The 15,796-nt window shown below is 36.3% G+C and overlaps 1 protein-coding gene and 1 long non-coding RNA gene across 22 annotated transcripts in view; one reads left to right on the top strand and one right to left on the bottom strand.

The window, feature by feature from the left end:
• The window catches only part of ERC1 (ELKS/RAB6-interacting/CAST family member 1), a 417,262-nt gene that overhangs the window by 155,224 nt on the left and 246,242 nt on the right, over nt 1-15,796 (top strand). For all 21 annotated transcript variants that reach the window (XR_014233070.1, XM_082349076.1, XM_082349081.1 and 18 more), the window contains one exon: nt 15,002-15,137. Coding sequence is in view for 20 of the 21 variants with exons in the window: in XM_082349076.1 (XP_082205202.1) it covers nt 15,002-15,137 (136 nt within the window). In the remaining variant the exon portion in view is untranslated. The remainder of the gene's footprint in view (nt 1-15,001; nt 15,138-15,796) is intronic.
• Nucleotides 1-15,796, bottom strand: part of LOC309608715 — a 117,167-nt gene that overhangs the window by 82,942 nt on the left and 18,429 nt on the right. The gene's annotated exons all lie outside the window — the stretch shown is intronic.

The raw sequence follows: 15,796 nt of genomic DNA, 5'->3' as shown, positions 1-15,796 counted from the left end.
ATAGGTCAAATTTAGAAGGAGGGACATTTTGAGGACAATTTAGGAGATTTGGATGTGATTTTTTATTGAGCTCTGACTTTGACTTCTTCAAAATGAACTTTGTTTAAACAGAACCAGCCAGATAGCTCTCTTGGAATTTTCTTTGCCTTTTTTTCTTGTTAGGGTATTTTGTACTAAAGATAAAGCGTATGCCTCTTGGCCTCTTCCTTTACACCATGTATTTAACATAAATTCACAAGTGCATAGAAATAGTTCTTCCAGTAGAACTGCATTAATCACTGTATTCTGAACAGAGAGACTGGCAGTGACAGAATGAAGGCATTAATCCATGTGACTCCTTTGAGCCTGATTGATAGAAGTATTTTATTTTCATGCTCTTGAATGTTGGGAAGTAGTAGACTACTTTCATAAGTTGTTTACTAAGTTTAAAATTTTTAGGATATTGGTAGACTTGATATTTTCCCCTAGAGGTAATTTTTTCCTCTTGTTCTGTACCCATAGAATTTTGATTTTCAAAAAACTAAAAGGATAAAGTCCAACCCTCACAATTCTTCTTCACTAAGTTGAAAGTGTGAATAAATGAGCTGATCACCTACTCATTTGTTTCCTCTTATTTTGATATTAACTCTATTCATGTTTTCTGGTCTGGTTCTGGATAAGATGGGTGGTAAAGTTCTTTAAGTCAAAATTAACAGATTATCAGAGTCTCAAGATTAGGTTATGTATGTTTTTTGTACGTCTTCCCTGTTTGCACTGCATCTTTTCCCCCAGCACACATGCACGTGCACACACACACACACACACACACACTCTCTCCTTACATACTTAACATAAGTACATGCCTTTCTTTGCTTTTGTGTCACCCTGAAATCAACAGCAGTACTTCATAGATTTAATTTATTTTTATTTTTTTTATTTTTTATTTTTTTTTTGAAATCAGACTTTTATTCAAATCTTAATTTCATAGATTTTAAAATACGATACTTCTGATGGATTAGTGACTTCCCACTAAATGTATTTCAGTATTTCAGAAAAGAAATTTCTTGATAAAGTTTTATTTTTCAGTTTGATTTTTTTGTATTAGAACTCTGCATTGAAATTATTGCTTGCTATTCCAGATACCTTGCTTGAAAAATGTTTCAATTCATTTTTGGACCCAATACTGATTTTGGGAGATGGACGTGATTTGAACGAGAGTAAGAAATAGAATTAAATCTATATTTGATATCCAAAGCACACCAGATAGCTTTTATTAGCCACTATATTTCTCTCATTTTGGGAAAGAGTTATAAATGATCTGTTCTTTCCACAGAATATTACTTATAAATTTGAAAAAGTACTATAGAGTTTTGTCCTCTGGTCATGTAACATTGTAATCTTATTTTAAGATTCGTCGCACAGTTTCATGGCTACCAAGAAAAGACAGTTTTAAAAACTCAATTGCTACTGGCTTTGTAATTTGTTACTGAGCAGCATAGTTTAAGATGGGAATAAAAGATGACTGGGATTGTTTTATGCCTTTTCTTCGCAGAGTTTTAGTACTGAGCTGCGTGTGCGTGGCTGCTGTGTTTCTTACTAACCGTTTGCTTCTTATGTTGCTGTTCCACTATTTCCTGGGTGTGGGTGTCTGGCTCCCTGACATTTATCATCTGAGTTTCTTCACCCTTCTTTTGGCCTGTCTTATCCTGGTCCTATTCCATTGGGGTTTTGGTCTCTGTGTCTGTCTGTGTTCATATCCCTCTTGGCCATGCTGTTTCTCAGGAAGCCAGCCTCCCGCACTTTGTACCTTCCACGCCACGTTTCTGTCCCTGCACCGTCGGGGGGGTTTGTTTGGGACTTCCTGGGAAAGTGAGTGTTACGTAAGGCTACAGTTCTGTACTAGGGGAGTTGCTGCTGCCACTCTTGCTGCTGCTGGGGCTTGCTGGGGGTTTTGCTTGATCAGAATTAAAGACCAGCCGGTTATATATCCAGTTGAACAGTACCTCTTAGGTCCATTGCTTGTGGATAAAGTATGTGTCCTCTCTGGTAAGATTCTGATATTGTTGGATATAATTGTCTTATTCTTGGTTTCTAGCCCATCTTTTATGTGGTGGTTCTTTTGCTGGAGTGCCCTTTAAGTAGTAGCCTCTCAGGCGATGCAGCGGTAGTGCCACACCCTAATTCAGGAAGTAGCATGCATTTTTACTGGGTGTTCAGCAACCTTCTAAGTGCAAAAATGACAGCAGAATGTTATCATTGGGCTAAAGAAAATTCTTATTATTCTTTTAAAATTTCCTAGTACTTATGTAAGAGTCTCCAATATTAATAGGTTTAGATTAAATCATGAAGAATTCCCAGACTTATTCTTTGTGGTCTTGAGAAAAACAAATAGTCCCTTACACTGCTCTTACAGAACAATAGTAGTTCCTGTCAGATGATTTAGTGTTGTACCTATGTCTTGAGCTACTGCAATTTTAAAACGAGGATTATGTAGGCCTACCCATACATCTGCAAATACAAAATATTTTTTCCAATTAAATCTAAGAAGTACTATTTCTAAATTTATATTCCGTACTATGGTGTGTATCAGTTGGAGTTCAACCAGAGAGGCAGAACCAGTAGGAGAGATACATACATATATTTATATATATATGATATATATATATCAGTTTTATTACAAGGAATTGTCTTGCATGATTGTCAGCAGCTGGCTAAGCAAGTCTGAAATGTGTATGGGAAAGCTGTCAGGAGGAGATCCCCTGCAGGATAGAACTCCCGTGGGCATGGGCCAGAACTGTGGTCCGCAGGCAAAATTTCTTTTCTTTCCTTGGGAAACCTGCTTTTAGGGCCTTCCAAAGAATTGAGATATGCCTACTTCGATTATCTGGGATAGTAATCTCCTTTACTTTAATGGATTATAGGCTTTACTTATGTCCACAAAATACCTTCATAGCAACATCTAGATTAGTGTTGGATTAAGTTAACTGGGTGCTGTAGCCTACCCAGGTTGTCACTTCAAGAAAGTCATCGCCTGGTGGTTCTGGATAGTCTCCACAGATGATTTTAAGGGAGAAAATAATAGTAAAAACAAACCTAAAGATTGACATGTTATATAAGTAGATTGATTTAGATTAGCATGAGGAACCCAAAATGTAAATTGGAATATTTCTCTTCTAAAGTGAGCATATTATAGTTTCTGTTTAGATGCATGATGAATAGCCTTTTCTTTGGCATAATGTTTAAAATGTTTAGTAATGTAGGCTGATGAAATTCTGATAGTAGTATCTTTTCAGACTCCTGAAAGAATTGCTTGTTGTCTGCTCTTTCATTCATGTCCCTTTAGCTAAATACCCATGCCATGGCAGTATACTGGGAGCATTATCCCCCGTGCATAATTTTGCTTCTGTATTTGCTTTATGACATTTTTTTTTCTGATACAGAAGCACTAATGAATCTGCAGAGTTTGGTGTTTGCACTGGAAATCCTCAATTTACTCTAATGTGAGGTTTATTTAAATTACATTCAGCATCCCACTTAGAAACTTTTATGTTTGGAGAATGACACCCATCTTCTGATTTTTCACATAATTTAGGTATCAAGGATTGCCTTTGGTTTATGAAAGTTAGGAATTTTCAGTGATGTAAAGAATAATAGAATATTATTGTGTAACTTAATTTATAAGAAATTTGGATTTACTATATTTCCTGATTTGTGGGAATATAAAAACTGGAATTTTAATGGATGTAGATTTCATTTGGGGTTGTGTTTTGAAATTTATAAGAGGGATTAAAAGATGAGAAGAAAGGACGTGTTTTCTTAGACATGTTTAATCTGTGAAAACCCTAAAGTTCTTTTTATTCCTTATTCCTTTTACCTGGTTACTCTCCCTTTAAATATGCATCTCTAAAAACACTACTGTTAGTAAGATTTGTAGTTATCAAGCTCTTGAGAATAATAGCCAATCTGTGAGTTTAGTTTTTCTCTCCATAACTCACTCTCCTCTTTGCCACAAAATATACCCTTTCCTTCTTCATTAATTAATGAATTAATTTTTCTACTTATGAAGGCTCTTATTTGCTGGTCACTGTTCTGGGCTCTGGGGACACAACAGGGAACAAAGCAAACAAAATCTCTGCCTTCCAGGAGTTTATCATCTAGCCTCAGAAGACGAAAGCTCCAGCAAGGAGCGGACTTTTCCTCTGTAGGCAATGCTGGCAGAGGCGTTCTTCCACAGCTTGCCGGTACCTAGAAATTTCAGTGAGGAGGTTTCCATTTGCGGTCTGGTTGAGCTGTCCTGGGAAGTAATACTTAACATACTCAATGTGTGCCCCAGGATACAGAATTATTATAGAAAAGGGGCTTCTTGTTGAACTTCAGACTCTTAAGTCTGGTCTTCTAATTTTTGTGACCAGTATTAAATGATAATGGCTTGAGAGGTTGTTTGGATAGAAGGCTAGCAGGTTGTTTTGGATCCTAGGCTCCTAATTTTAGGTCCTAGAACTGTAGCGTAGATGGAGATGTAAAATGGAGAGGGAAAGCCAGGATAGTGTGCTGCTACTGGTACTATTCTGACAAAGGCAAGAGAACCAGGAATCAGTGTTGTTATTTACACACACACACACACACACACACACATATATGTATAGGTACATAAGCACATTTTGGGGCCAGTCTCATAAGTAGATCTATATTAGGTTTTTATTAGGAGGAAACTTAGTTTTCCTGCTTTGTGATGGTTGCTTTCATTTTCTTTGCTAACTGTCTTTTCCAGACCTCATCTAGAACTATTAGTTCTAGGCTTTTACATCATGATTAAACTTAAATTTTGTGGACTAGCAGGGAAAGATAACCTGTGTTTATAATGTTTCCAAGGGAACTACATTCTGGTTTATAAACAACTGGCTGTATTAAAAAACTGGTATATGATGTATTCATAAGATTTGGAGCTGCTAGATTTTTTTTTTTAAAGCAAGGGTGTTCCCAGTTTGCTCAGAATTCAGGCTCAAGGTAGTTAGCCCCTGAATTAACTGTCTAAGTTGCTAAAGCAGTAACTGTTAACCTCATTTTGGTAAGTGAGAGGAATCTATACTTCTGTAGTTCAAGATCAACATAATGAACTGAGCTTGAACACAAAGAATGGGGTCGTTTTCCCATCATGCCGGGAGTGAGATTTAGTCTGTGGTGTTATTTGCACGCGTGCATGTGTAAGATGAAAGTACTTCTCTGGTGGTATTTGGAGAATTTAGGGAAGATAGTTGCTAGGCTTAAATCCTCATGGCTCGAGGATATGACCTTTTAAGTTTTTTTATTTGCTTTTAAAGCTTACTAGTACCTGAAATTTTATGTAATGAAAATGGAGTTATTTTTATTTTTTATAAATCTTTCAAAATGTGTTGGCAAACTTAGAGTTTACAGGATATTTCCAACTTTTGGTCTGATATTAGTAGATTTAACTCTTTGTTTTCCTTAAAACTGGGCTTTAGATGAATACTTTTTTGTTATCTGCTTTTTCTGAGTATTTTCTCTTTGACTAAAATTTTATTTCCCCTTATTCATTTGTGGGAATTTGACCCCTTTTAATTGTTATCTTTTTTTGGGGAGAAAAAAACTTCAGTGACCTCTCTTAGGTAGTAATTTCTCTTTCCTTTTTTTTTTTTTTTTTTTTTTTGTGCTTTTGTTATAGTATCTATCACTATCACATTCTGTCCCAGGACTGTACATTGTTGTGGGCCCAATAAATACATACATTAAAACATAGAGACACAGCTCCTTTCTCATTTTACTGTCTAATCATCCCACATTTCTTCACTTTTATCTTTCCATTCCCCGCACATTCAGACCGTTCATCAAACAGTTGGAGATTTAATAGTCCCTTATACCCTTGTTTGTTATATTGAATATATTTTTATATTTGTTTCTTCTATATGTTTGTAATATGTTTACCATTGCACATATACTTTTCTTTCTGTAAAAGTATAAGTAAATGCATATGCATTAAATATTCTTATTTAATATAATTCAGTAGGATTACTTTTCTATCTGCAGGTTAAACAAAAGTATAGATAATCTCTCTCCTCTTCTGTCACAGTGAAATACCAATTCTAACTTGTATTTTTACATTTTAACATCACTGAAACTGGGATACGTGAATAAATAATGGTGTGATTTAATTGGTATATATTTTTTTATTTCTTGGTGATACATAAAGTAATGGCGCATCTTCTTCCTTTGGTGAATTGATATTGAAGATGTGCGCAAAGAGAGTGAATAAAATTATTTTAGTGACTGGGGGTGGAAGGAAGTATTTCCAAATTAACGTTATCTTCTCATGTATTCCATTTTAAATGTGTGTAACCAGATGAATATGTTTACTATTATAATTAGATATTTGACTGTTTTAACTGCATCCTGAAAGTTTATTTGCTTAGGTTGACCTAAAATTTTTTTTGACATTTTCATTTGGAAAGTGGGTTTTATATTTGTGATTTTATATTGGTATCACAGTATATTCAGGCATCTATGGCACAGTATAACCTGAGAATATAAACCTACATATTTAATCTTCATATTTGTAAATATTTTTTCTGTAAAGAAATCCCGAATTGATCATTCAGCTTAATGTCTTCAGAAATCTCCCATAGGGAAATTAATATTAAGCTGTATATAGATTTGGCGTAAACTAGTATACAATTCATGAGGAAAATGGTTCCTTAAAGCATTTCCTTACTAAATTTATAGTCATGTATCTTTGATCCATGAAGGACAGTGTTGGTGAATGTGGTCTTGATGTAGTTGGAATAGAGGAGAAATGAGTGTGGTGATTGTGTGTGCTTTCTTGAGGGAGAATGGGTTGCGTTTAAAAAAATGAAAAGAAAAAGGGAAAACGAGATGCTGCAAGTGTTGTAACGGAAGGCGACTGGTTCTTTATCAGATCCTGCTGGCTTCAGCTTGCTTTCTGGGGGGGGGGGCGCTTGTTTTTTCCTTCTTCCTCCTAGATGAATTTCACTGATTTCATTTAAAAGAAGAATAAATCACACTGCTTTACATAGTCAGTTCTATTAGGCCATCTTCCTAAAGTTTCTTGTGGGCACAGCACCTTATAATTTATTACAGTCTTGATAGAAATTTTGCTGGTTACCTCAAGTTTTTACTTTACACTGGAAACATTAGAATTATATATAGTTATTCTATATGTAGATTTTTTTTCTCCTAAATTTATTTCCCAAGAGCTAAAGTTTGATGCCAAAGTGAAATATGACTCCTGAACTGTAAAATAGTTGAAAAGATCCTTAAGGTTGCTCACTCTCGACAGGAATAAGCTTAATTTTTCTTTTTTCAGGGATTTTCTCGTGTCTCATATAAAGCTTTGCATCTATATGAGATTTCAGTGAGTGTCATCATTGATCTAAAATTATTCTAACATAATGTGTCATAACCAACAAAAATAAAAAAGATCATTGGGAACAGTCATTTAGATAAATGATTGGCCTCTCTTTGACTTTGAACATTGTCTGCATTCTACACTGTTTTCCAAATGCCAAAGATCCATGGATTTTTGTAGATCCCGTCAGGAATCTGTAAGCATCATAGGACATATAAAGTATGTCCAGGAGGTGTGTCAGCAGACCTACATTCCTCTGTCGGATCCACCACGTATTCGCTGTGTGGTTGTGAGGAGTTTTTGTTTGTCATTTTGTTTCTCTGTTTTTCATCTATTTATCTTATATAATGGCGATCATAAATCTTGTTATCCTTGTCTTTCATTATTCTGACAATGAGTTTTTAAAAACTCTAGTTTTAGTACTGAAATATTAGAAAACATTGAAGTGCAAGTTGAAATGGTGCTTGCATTCAAGAAATAAACTTCTTGTTTTAGATTCTTAAAGTAAAATTTAGATCCTGAAGGTAAGCTGGATGGCACTGGCTGTTAGAAGTCTTAAGTATTTGGAGGATAATATTGATACTCTTTCAATGAAATTGATTAATTTTTAAAAAGGGAAAACTGCCTGTTGTTATGAAAAGCAATAATGAACCTCAGGGGCTTCGTGCTAGGGTAGGAATATGAAACATGGCTACTTTGCATCTCTTTCTGCTGAGCAGTATTGGAAATGAATTGATGTTTATAGAGCCATATATTCTTCATTATTGCTTTTAAATTGCACCTTTGGGGGTGGATTTGATAGATTTGGAATGAGAAATAATGGGTGTAATTAGGAAAACATTATTTTCACATTTGAGAAAATTATTTCAGAATTTTCCAAATGAATTAGAGTTATGTATTCTACAGAATAACTGAAGCTGTCAGTGTTTTTCTGCTTTTGCTCCTGGATAACTTGGGTCTAAGAAATGGACTGGGGTGGGTAAAGGCGTTGTCAGTTCTAAGATGGGTGTGTATAGAACTAAGCTGGCTGACGTTGTAGGATCACAGTTAGCTACTTAAACGAGAAGGGGAGCAGCTAGCCTTCTTTTCTTTTCCTTTGTGTTTAAGAAACTACTTTTTTTCCTGCCCTAGGAAATGGTAAATTTTAGACAAAATTTGTTCCTTTAGAAACTTACATTAAGGTACAGTGGTGTAATCTAATATGAAAATACACTTGTTGAAAATCTGAAATTACTAATTTTTGTTGCCAGTGCAGAATCTGTGTGACTCCTTTCCCTTCTCTAATCCTGTGCTTTATATTTTGTCTTTGTCTGTGAATAATATTATTTCTGAATATCGCCCTCACTAACTTTTTCTAACTTTCTCTTTCACACTTTCTTCCTGGATTTGCTGTTTCCTTCAGTCTCACCTCAAGGTCAGTATGCTTGTCCTAAAACAAAGATATGTAACAGAACATTGTATACTAACGTTGTCTTGAATTCCTATAAGCAACTGAAATGATGGAACTTATCCCAGTAAAGAGATGTCTAGAAATTCAGTTATGAGTGCAGAAAATGTCATGAATCTTAGATTTATCAGAAGAGTGGATTCATGGTTCTGTGCTTCAAAAGATAGTGAGAGTGGTCAGAAAGCGAGAATCAGACTGACCAGGTTTGGACTGAGAGAGAAATGAAGATGAAAGGAAGCCACTAGAGGAATGAGGAGGTGAAAAATATTGCTTTAATTTTATTATATTTTCATCCAGACATTCTGGCTGTTATATTAGTAGGTAAAGTGCAGCATGAAGGAGGGAGGGAAAATTGCCACAGTCTGTGGATTTTTTTAAGAACCTTTGAATTATTTCACGTACACAAACCTACATATACTCTTTCAGTTTGGGGTTTGTTTTGTGACTCTGCTGAATGGTAGAACTGGTGGTGACAAAAACAACCACCAGTCCTGCTGTTCATGTGTCAGAGGCTCTATGGGAGAAGCTTTACAGGTTTTATTTCAGTTGATCTTCCCAGCAAGTATGTAGAGAGGTTTGTGAATTTCCATTTTTTAGGCGAGTAACACAAGTACAGGGTCCATTAAGTAACTCATCTATCTTCATTAGTAAGTAAATTAGTAAGGGAAGCTGGCAGAAAACAATCAGAAACCTGCATTTTAAAAGTTATTTATTTTGCATATGAGCCATGGCGATGTAAATTAAGGTGTGAGAATTTCTGATAGGGTTCAGAAAATATTGTTAATACCTCATGCGTTTTACCTAGCGGCTGTTTTCTAATAATAATGACATCATATGTGCTTACTGTTTATAAAAGTACTTGTCAGCATGTGTGTTACACAGGACAGATTGTTATTCTAATAACATTAGGGAACATGATTTCTACATCTAGGGTGAACCAACTAGTTAGTGGTGGTACTTAGATTTGAAGCCGGATATTCTCATTTCAGCCTCAGGGCTTTTCATATGATATGCACTCTAGCCTAGGAATTAGAGTCCCGGATTGCTCAGGTGTTCTTAGGTAGATTTCTCATCTGTAATTTTCCCATCTGTAAAATTGGAGTAGTTCTCTAATATCTGAAGGGTTGTCGTAAACTTTGAATGAGTTAATGCAGATAGCACTTGGAACAGCGTCTGGCACCGGGTGAGCAGTCAGTAAATGGAGCTGTTATGATTACTCCTTTTTGCTTTTTTCATGGAGTCCTGTTTGGTCCAGGATACCATAGTACGGTGCCATACGTTTCAGGGTCTTTAAAACACTACACTGTGCTCTTGACTCCTGTCAGTATTAATAGAAAGTGCAAAGCTGTGTATGTTATGTGTAGAAGATGATAAAAGAAGCCGTGTCGCTTCTGTAATGACATTTTCAGACTCTTATTTTTCAGGTGCTGAAACTTCTATTATAGGTAGAAAGATGAAGTTGAGGCTTTTTTTGGGAAAAAGGTTCTCTTTCCCAAATCTCTCTCCCTGATATTTCTTCTCAGTGCTTAACAATATTTCTGAAAAAGTCTTCTTACCTTTGACTCTTTAAAAATAAGCAGTTTGTTTGGGGTGTGAGTATGTTAAAAAAATAAATCTTTGTTTCATAATTACTTATACGAATCTAATTCATGAAGGGGTTCTTAACCATCCTCTTCCTTCTCTCTACGTATCAGCAGTCTCAGAATGACTCTCTTCGCTCATCCTTACCTTACATTTGTCAGTGGGACTAATGTCCCAGCTCTGTTCCGAGGCTAAACTTCCTGTTCATTCCTGCCCTCTGACCAGTTTTCAAAACCTTGTTCCATAAATTGAATCCTCCTCCTCCTTATTTCCCTGTTTCTCTTCTCTTTCTTCCCACTGACTCTCCCAAACATAAAACATATCCTGGTTTTCCCCATCCTTAAAAAGACATGGAAGCAATCCTTCCAGTGTCTTTTCGTTGGTTTCAGTTCACTACAGTATCTTTTACTTTTTCTTTTCTATTTATTTGCACAGTTTCTGAAAGAATCATTTATGCTTGATGCCTCCACGTTCACACTTCCCATTTATTTTCCAAAGCAATATAATTTGGAATCTTCTCTCAGTGCTGTGCTATAATTGCTTCAGTGGTACTCTTTGCCAAATTTAGTGGACTTGTCTGTCTCGGGCCTACCGGCCTTTCAGGGGTGTTAGATTTTTGACTCTCTCTCTTCTTTTTGGAGCTCTGCTTTTTAATAGTTTATGTGACATTGTTTTCTGCTAGCTCTCTTACCACCTTGTTGACAGTTTTTGGCCTGTTTTGCTTTTCTTCTTTTACATGTTTCTTAATTCTTGATGTTTCTCATGTTCTTTTAAAAAATTCCTTTTTCATCTCCATTATTGGTCACCTGACTTGTTACTACCAAAGACTCAGTTTTGTTTTGTTTTTTAAACATTTTTATGGAACTCTACTTTGAATAAACCATATTCATTATGGAAGAAATCTTACAGTATTTGCAATAAAAGTAGCAACCACAAATACTGCATTTTAAAAAGTGATTTTCCAATTTTCTACTCTAAATATTTTCTCCACATTGTAGTAAAACAGTTAGGGTGCCACTTAAGTAATTCCAAGTCTGACCACAATTCAGCTTTAGGAGAAAAATATCATGAAGGTTTTTGCCTTGTATTTGGAGGACTTTCCTCTCTAACTTAAGCTTCAAGTGCTCTCATAGTTTTATTGGGAAGTTTTATCACTTTGTTGTGTATTTTGATTTTTGCATGACAGATTTTGATCTAAATGTCTCTAAACAAAACCTTATGAAAGGCTCCAGAGGAATTTGTCCACGGAAGTCATTGGTGTAGACATAATTCTCTGAGTTACAAGTTAGGTTAATTATAATATTCTTAGCTGATTCATTTTTAGTTAACAGTAAATGCCATTAAACTATACTTATTTCTAAATAAGTTTATTTTTCAAGTAATAAAAAATATAACAAGTTTTGTTTTTCCAGTGGCAAGGATCATTTTGGCTGTAATATATAAAAAACCCTCTTGCCATTCCAGATTGGAATTTAGTGCACTTTTTTTTTTTTTAAATATAGAAGCATTTCACCATTTTAATTACGGTTTTGCCAAGAGTAGTTGAATAAGTCATCAAGAGAATATAATTTATTGATGGTTTGAGATTGGATTGGATGTTTAGACGACTTCATTGTATGACTTTGGGCAGGGTACTTAATCATTCAGTGTTTGTTTTAGCCTGTTTTGTGTTAATAGTGACAATTACCTGTAGTGTTGTATTTTCGTGTCTCCACTGAGCTTTTCCATTTTGAATGGATTTGTTTCTGCTCTTCCTCCCCTGCCCTCCTCTGTCCGCCTTTCCATTCAGTACAGAGCAGAGATTTTATTTAGAGTGACGATGACTAAAGATTCACATTCTGTATACTTAAACACACATCTCTTTAGTTCCTGTTCAGTGACATTAGCCCCAGAGAATGAATACAAAGAACGAATTCCATGTTTAGATGAAAAGACATGATTCAGTCCATAATTCATCTTTGCTTTTTATTATATAGCAGCACCTTTGGCTAAAGGCAAGACATTCAGGAAGTGAGGCCTATAAATGTCATCTCTTTCACTCTTAGATCTAAACAGATTAAGCGCAATATTATTATTACCCATGTTTTATTTAGCAGTGGCCTTTGCAGACCTGTCTTCATGACAAATGTTTGGAATCTGTGGGATGCTTCCTACTAGCTGTGTTAAGACCAGAGTCCCTGTATTGTTATGTAATAAAATTTAAATACTTTATGACTTGCTCAAGTACATTCCTGTTGTTATAGTCTGTTTCATCTAGTTTGTTGAAAGAGTTCTACATTGATTTCTATAATCAAACTAGGTCATACAACCATTTCTCTGCACATTTTAGAAAATTTTTTTCATTATTGACTGATGCTAGTCACTAAAACCTCATAAGATGTCATTCACAAAAAGAAGTCTAGTAGAATTGTGAGGGCTTAGTTATTTTCTTACTTTTTAGCCAAAGTGTTCAGGGCTCTATAGGCCAAGAGCATTTCTGACCCTGTGGGATCTATTTACAAGGAGTTTGACGTATGGGCAAGAGTTTATCATCTGAGAGAATGATCTGTTGTTAATTGCATTTTTTGCTTCCATTTGTCATTCTTTTGGCGTTCTTAAATACCTTTATTGTTCAAGAGTATATTTCCTAATTTATTTTCCTTTCAAGCAATAATATTGCCTGGAGTTTTTTGTAGTAGGCCACATAAGCACAGTGTAGCCACACCTCTGTTAACTAACTTCTCCTAAAATAAAATAGTGTTACTGTTTTGGATGATTCATTGGTAGAAATAAGTGTGTGAACACAGACTTGTGCTGATCTACCTAACTCTTCCACTGAAGAGTATTGAATTTCACGCCATTATGCATTGAGAAGTGGTAAATGTTGCTTTTCTAGATAGCAGTTGTAGATAACTACCTGGTATTCTGTAGATGAGCTAAAGATGGCAAATTCAATAGAGAAGGGAGGAAAGACTAATTTTACAATTAGTCAAGATTTGAGTTTCTGTAGGGTTGTCAGATTTAGCAAAAAAAAATATGAGATGCCCAGTTAAAATTGAATTTCAGATATGTACTGAATATTTTTTTGTTTTAATATGTCATAAATATTGGGACATACTTATACTAAAACATTATTTGTCATTTATCTGAAATATGAATTTGACTGGATGTCCTGTATTTTATCTGACAAACCATGATGATGTAGTTTGCAGACAAAGCAACTTTTATAGAATGTGTTGAGAGGAGACCTCACCACAGGCTGTCATTACCTGATTTAAAGGATGTTAATTAAATATAGACCATGGTGGCTTATATGGTCTCATTATTAGTTCAGTTTATTGATGCAACTCTCAGGCAGAGTTGAATGAATTCTTTTCTAATTGTTGCATCCTCCCTTTGATTTGTTTCCATGAATCCCCTTCGATTTGTTTCCAAAAGGTTGGAAATCTGATTATATCATCTCCCTACATAAAGTCTTACACACTTAGAATAAACTGCAACTTCCTTGCTCAGCATGATATAATTATGTGGCTTTCGTTTACCTTTGGCTTCCTTTTCCTTTGTTCTGCTCCAGCTTTAAGCTGCAGTCATAGTGAATGTGGCTTCTCCCAACGGGACACGTTCTGCTTTTATCAGGGCTTTAGTCCTGCTGTTCTCTCACCTAGTAACCTTTGGACTAATCCCTTAGGAAAGTTCAGAGGTAGGTCGTTTTCCAGGAAGTTTTTCCCGATCATCACGACCACCCCTGACCCCTTTTCTGGGCACTTTCTTATAGCACTTAGTATTCCCTGTATGTGTTTGGACGCCTGGGAGGTGTTTGAGAGCAGGAACTATTTTTATTCGTGGATTGATATTTCTCATGCTTGGTACATGAGAGAGGTGTTTAAACAAATACTTGTCTACCTAATGAGTAAGGAGAATGTAAAGACCTTCACAGACTGTCAAAGCATAGACAAATGTAGATCCTCTTGCATTCCAGAGCCCATGTTCTCCTGGGCAGTGCCTTAAACATATTTTTTGATTGGTAATCATGATTCCAGTCTGGTGAAATTAGTCTTCTTTATCTGTGACCTAGCATTTGGTCTAGTTTTCTTATCTTAGTGTGGAGGCAGTGGAGTTGGATAGGGAGCTTCAGAAGTAGATAGGATGATCTGTTGCTTAAGCTGGGGCCCTGGATCTTTATGTGACTGTTTTATATACATATATGTTATATATAGCTTTTTGAAAGTTTCAAATATTTAATAACAGTAAAATTAGAGTTGTATTACAAACCTTTCTTAAATAGCCATTCTACAGTGTCATAGCATTGATGTCAAGAGCCTGTTTTCATATTTCCAACAAAAATCTCTGAATTTTATTTCCTTTTTCTGCCATTTCACACTATCCCATGCCTTTTTTTTGTTTTATGATTTCACTGTGCTTCATAAAGTTAAATACGTGCTCCCGAAACATCCTGGTTAACAGCTTGCTGCCATTGATGGGAAAGAGCTTGGCAATGTTGGGGGGATTTTTTTGCAGCAGGAACTCTTGCTGGTTCTCAGGTGTCTTTGGAGGTCAGTGGTGTAAGTCGGTGAATAAACATTCTTTCCTGTGCGTATATATGAAGAGCTTGATTTTTCTCCCCTTATCCACAGGCAAGTGAAAGACCAGAATAAGAAAGTAGCAAACCTGAAGCACAAGGAGCAGGTGGAGAAGAAGAAAAGCGCGCAGATGCTGGAGGAGGCCCGGCGCAGGGAGGACACCCTCAGCGACAGCTCCCAGCAGCTGCAGGTGGGCAGGGGGCCCGGGCCCTGGGCGAGCAGGTTCCCTCCCCGCTTGCACGTGGCTCACTCTCCATCCTCCTCCTCTCTTTCTAACCCTGCCCGCTGCCTTCCTCTCAGACCAACTGTTTAGCAGTAAAGGGACGACTTTAAATAGAAAAGGCAAGCTTTATTCCACAGCTTTGTGAGGAAACCTCAGCAAAGGAGAAAGTCCGTCTCCTCAAGGGGATCCCGCCTCCTTGGTAAGTTCAGTCTCCGTGTGATGAGTGGGGTCTGTTGAGCTTCAGGTGGTCAGCGTAACGCTTGGCCATTTTCTTTCATTAAAGTGCATTGCCAGTCTTGGTTTGTGCCTGGCTTCCTTCTTTGTTCCATCTTCCTTTCCTTTTTCCCCCCACCTTTCTTACCTTTTCCCCCCTCCCTCTTTCTTTCCTTACTTTTAAAAAAGTTCAGTTTAGAGAGTGTATTTCAGTCATACAGGATGTATTAAAACATACTTTTTTACTTCACTGGAGACATAATCGATGTTTGGACCTAATTATTCACAAGACTAAGTTAAACCAGACTCAGTAACAAGAGTAGCAGTGACCATGTAAGTGCCGGCTGTGTGCCCAGTGCTTGAAACCAGGGCCTGGTCATTCACTGTTTCTAACCTTCACTAGTCCAGAGGGG

The sequence above is a fragment of the Balaenoptera borealis genome (assembly GCF_965194805.1).
Source record: "Balaenoptera borealis genome assembly, chromosome: 13".
Lineage (NCBI taxonomy): Eukaryota > Metazoa > Chordata > Mammalia > Artiodactyla > Balaenopteridae > Balaenoptera > Balaenoptera borealis.
Note: the sequence above shows the minus strand (reverse complement) of the source record. Positions and strands in the feature narration are given on the sequence as shown.